General features: G+C 51.8%; 1 protein-coding gene across 1 annotated transcript in view; it reads right to left on the bottom strand.

Annotated features, from left to right (window-relative positions):
* Positions 1-266: 266 nt before the first annotated feature.
* The window catches only part of DKC1 (dyskeratosis congenita 1, dyskerin), a 12,229-nt gene continuing 8,426 nt past the window's right edge, over positions 267-4,069 (bottom strand). The window contains exons 11-15 of the mRNA XM_005885010.2: positions 3,520-3,638; positions 2,565-2,668; positions 2,008-2,056; positions 1,059-1,211; positions 267-393 (exon numbers count right to left, since the gene is read on the bottom strand). Of these exons, the coding sequence (XP_005885072.1) occupies positions 328-393; positions 1,059-1,211; positions 2,008-2,056; positions 2,565-2,668; positions 3,520-3,638 (491 nt within the window). The 3' untranslated portion in view covers positions 267-327. The remainder of the gene's footprint in view (positions 394-1,058; positions 1,212-2,007; positions 2,057-2,564; positions 2,669-3,519; positions 3,639-4,069) is intronic.

Raw genomic sequence — 4,069 nt, 5'->3', positions numbered from 1 at the left:
TGGCAGAAGCAAACGAGTAAAGGAGGATGGAGTTAGAACAGCTGTCAGGAAACAGCTGTGCTGGTTACCAGGCAGTGCAGGGTCTGAAGGCGAGGCTTCCCCACTCCCCGCAAGGAGAGAAGTGGGTGGTATCCAATCTGCCTCCTGCACCCATATCCTTAAAACAGGACAAGATGGGATGACCACACCAGGTAACATCACTCAGGTCTCGGCTAGCAGCTAAAATGTGCCTCAGCTCTCACCCTTTAAGAACAGAAGGAACTATGTTTTCTCAATAAGGCTTTAATTTCTCCTCCCAGCTGGGCACAGTGCTTAAAGTGATCTCCACTAGTCAGAAACGACTTCCATTTTGATTTTCTTTTTCTTCTTCTTCTTTTTGGTGGTATCACTGTCCTGGGAGAGAAAGAAAAGAAGGCTCACAGAACCTGTTAACAGAATAACTGCCACTCTCCCAAAAGGAAATCGGAGACACTCCACGCAGGCAAGTAGGCCTTTTCAGGATCTGTCAGGATACCCAGGGTTCATTTTTGAACATAACAAAGTCCTGAGCTTGTCAGTGGCGCCCCAGTGGCCCACTTTTACAAACAGGAGCATTCAGATTCTCAAGCTACATGCCCTACCACCTGCCATTCACAGAATTCTAACTATGAGCAGTTACTATACAATGCCAGGGCCTGCCCGACCACAGTGGTTCAGGGTGGAATGTTAACCTGTGAACCAGGAGGTCGCGGTTCAATTCCCAGTCAGAGCACATGCTCCGGTTGCGGGCTCCATCCCCATTGGGGGGTGTGCATGAGGCAGATGATTGATGATTCTCTCTCATCATTGATATTTCTATTTCTCTCCCCCTCCCTCTCTGAAATCAATAAAAATATATTAAAAATATAAAATGCCAGGGTCTGTCTCTGTACGATCCTGCGGGGATAGTGGGGGGGAAAGGCACTCCAGTAATACGGCACAGCTCCCCAAGTAACCAAACTGGCACCAACTGGGCAATTCAAACAACCCCGCACCTGAGGACTAAGCGAGCTAAGGATCCTGAGCATGTCTATACACACCCCATCTGCCGCCTCGCCTGCATCCTCCGCAGCGGCTTTGGCCTTCTTCTCCTTCTTCTTCTTTTTCTTCTCCTTTTCCTTCTCCTTCTCCTTGACCGGCTCTGGAGACTCTGGCTCTGGTGAAGTCTCATCACTTTCACTCTCTCGACTCCGCTGAGGAGACAATTGATAATGTTAGATCTTAGGCAAAAATGGATGAGAAAGGCTCAGGAAGTGAAAAGGTAAGAAGAGATCCTTACTCGGTACACAGGAGGGTCCTGAAGTTTACCAAGGATTCAGAGACTGTCTCACCCACAAAGAGCCGGAAGCCCGTTTTCCTGGAGGCCAACCTCACTAGGATTACAAGTTGGAACTCCATGTCCCCTAGGGGTGCCCCTTGAGTCCTCAGAAGTGTCAAGCAAGGCAGGAAAAGCTCCTCTAGACAGCTTGCTCCAAGTCACTCTGCCACGCGTCTTTCTGTGCTGTCATGCCAGTGGTCCCCAACCCTGGGAAGCCAAGCTGCCACTTTGAAACACTGAACTGGTGCTGTCTGGAGGTAGCTCGCGGGTGGCATTGCTCCCGCATTGCTCCTGCTGAGTCCCACACAACTCCAAGTGTCACAGCCTCCAATTTCAACACACGTGTGCCATCACTTGACCCAGGGTCTGGGCCAGAATAACACGCACCCCCGTTTCAGTGCTGCCTGAGCTGAGGTGGAAGATGAGGCCAGTCTGATTCCTGAGCCCCCACGTCTCCCAGCAGACACAACAGGAAAGTGATCTGGCACCTACAGAGCCCCAACGACTACCCTGGGGCACAACATGTCATCTCTCTGTGTACCACGCACCCACGGGGCGGAAGGCCCTGCCAGACTGAGCCAGGATATATGGCTGGACTGCAGTCACCAGGATAAGCCACACAGAACCATCTCCCGAAGTGCATTCCAAACGAATCACCACATGCCCCGTACCTTTGTGGCCTTTACTGGTGAAGCAACCGCCTCTGTCTTCACGGCATCACTGAAAGGAGAGGGAGCCAGCGGGTTAGATTTGATGAACAGCTTTCTGGGCAGGGACTGCTTCATCTGCAGCCAACCAGAGTTATCTGGCAAGTCTAAAGCCACCATCAAAGTACTGACGCTGGACAAAGCAACTCACCACTTACTGTTGCAGACGGACTCCCTCTAAAGTCCCACATGCCAGACTAGAAAGGGATAACTGTCTGCTGCAGAGGCCCGGCAGCCAAGGCACAGCAACCTCCCTGCCCCAACAATTCTACGGCCAAGGCCCCATTTACCACCCTTCCCCCAACAAACCCTGCCCCCTCCCCACAGCTGGGCCCCATGACCTCCTGGCCTCATGTGTAATTGATGTGCTTGTCCAGGTGGCCAGGCATGCTGCGTCCACCCCTCTGAGTTCCACATCCTCCTGTCCCCACTGCCACTGCCATCCAGTGTAGTGTCAACTCCTGCACGCAGGCGAGCATGCAGTCTGCATGCCCTGGGTCTCCACAGCATCCTGCCCTCACCTGTAGTCAACATACTCCTGTGTCCAGGTGGTGGGCGTGCTGGCTGTGGCCTTGCCGTGCTTGTCCAGAAGGCCCTGCTTGATCATCAGCTTCTTCTGACTGGCCTGGTGGACATCAAGATTTCAACATCAAGATGGTGTCAACACATATAGCAGGCTGACTGCATGCACACGGCCCAAATCAAGTTTCTCCCTTGTGTATTCTCACCTGGGCCCCAAGCTCCTATATAGAGCACTCAGAATTCACCCATTCTTGCCCTGGCCAGTGTGTCCCAATGGTTAGAGCATCGGCCAACGCACCAAGAGGTCTCAGGTTTGATTCCCTAGCCCCAGTCAGGGTGCGTGTGGGAGGTAACCAATAGAAGTGTCTCTCACATCTGTTTCTCCCCCTCCACCCCCACTCACTCCCAATCTCTAAATAGCCTTAGGTGAGGCTTGAGAAAAGCCAAACAAATAAACAAACCAAAAAAACCCCCACCCATTCTCTTTGATAAGCACAAACATGGGACTTGGTAAAGGTCACGGAGCTTATAGCCTTAGTGAGAGCCTCTGCAGTGTCATTATGTGGCACAGGGCCTTTGCACATACTATTCCAGCTGCCCTGGACTTTTCCCTAGCTCATCACCTCATCGCCATCTAATCCTTCACACTGGCAGGGCTCAAGTGAAGCTCCCTTACCCAGATCCCCTCATTGCAGACTCTTGAGGTGCCAGGCTCCTTGAGAAACCCTCACCTTGGCTAAAATTCACCATTCTATCTGAGTGATGCCCATCTGTTTCCTCCCATCAGACTGAAATCTCTAAGGTCTGAGGCGGGCCAGTTCCTACTCACCACTGACTCCCCCAGAGCCCAGCACAAGGTAAGGCTGTGGCAGTGGGGTCACACCAAGAGCTGCCCAAGTGCTCAACAACGCTGAACCTAGTAACCCGGGAGGGCACATGACTGGTCCCACTCACCTTTGGACCTAAACCCCACTTCCGAGGGTAAGTGTCTCTTTCCATGATCACTCTCTTGATCTTGGCTACTATCCCATGGTCGCAGGTAGAGATCACTGCTGTGGTCATTAATGCAATAGCTGCAGGTGTTCAAAGAGAGAAAAGAATGATTTAAGTCCAGCCAGTGTGGCTCAGCGGTCGAGCATCGACCTAGGAACCAGGAGGTCACAGTTAGATTCCAGTCAGAGCACATGCCCAGGATGTGGGCTTGATCCCCAGTAGGGGGTGTGCAGGACACAGCTGGTCAATGATTTTCTCTCATCATTGATGTTTCTATCTCTTTCTCCCTCTCCCATCCTCTCTGAAACCAATCAATACACACACACACACACACACACACACACACACACACACACACACACACACTGATTTAAAGGGGCAAGACACAACAATTGCTAAGCCCGGATTCCAGTTTTACATTTTTTAAAAGCTCTACTGCTGCCCTAGCCGGTTTGGCTCAGTGGATGGAGCGTTGGCCTGCAGACTGAAGGGTCCCAGGTTTTCCAGTCAA

Source organism: Myotis brandtii, unplaced genomic scaffold (assembly GCF_000412655.1).
Source record: "Myotis brandtii unplaced genomic scaffold, ASM41265v1 scaffold889, whole genome shotgun sequence".
NCBI classification, from domain to species: domain Eukaryota; kingdom Metazoa; phylum Chordata; class Mammalia; order Chiroptera; family Vespertilionidae; genus Myotis; species Myotis brandtii.
Note: the sequence above shows the minus strand (reverse complement) of the source record. Positions and strands in the feature narration are given on the sequence as shown.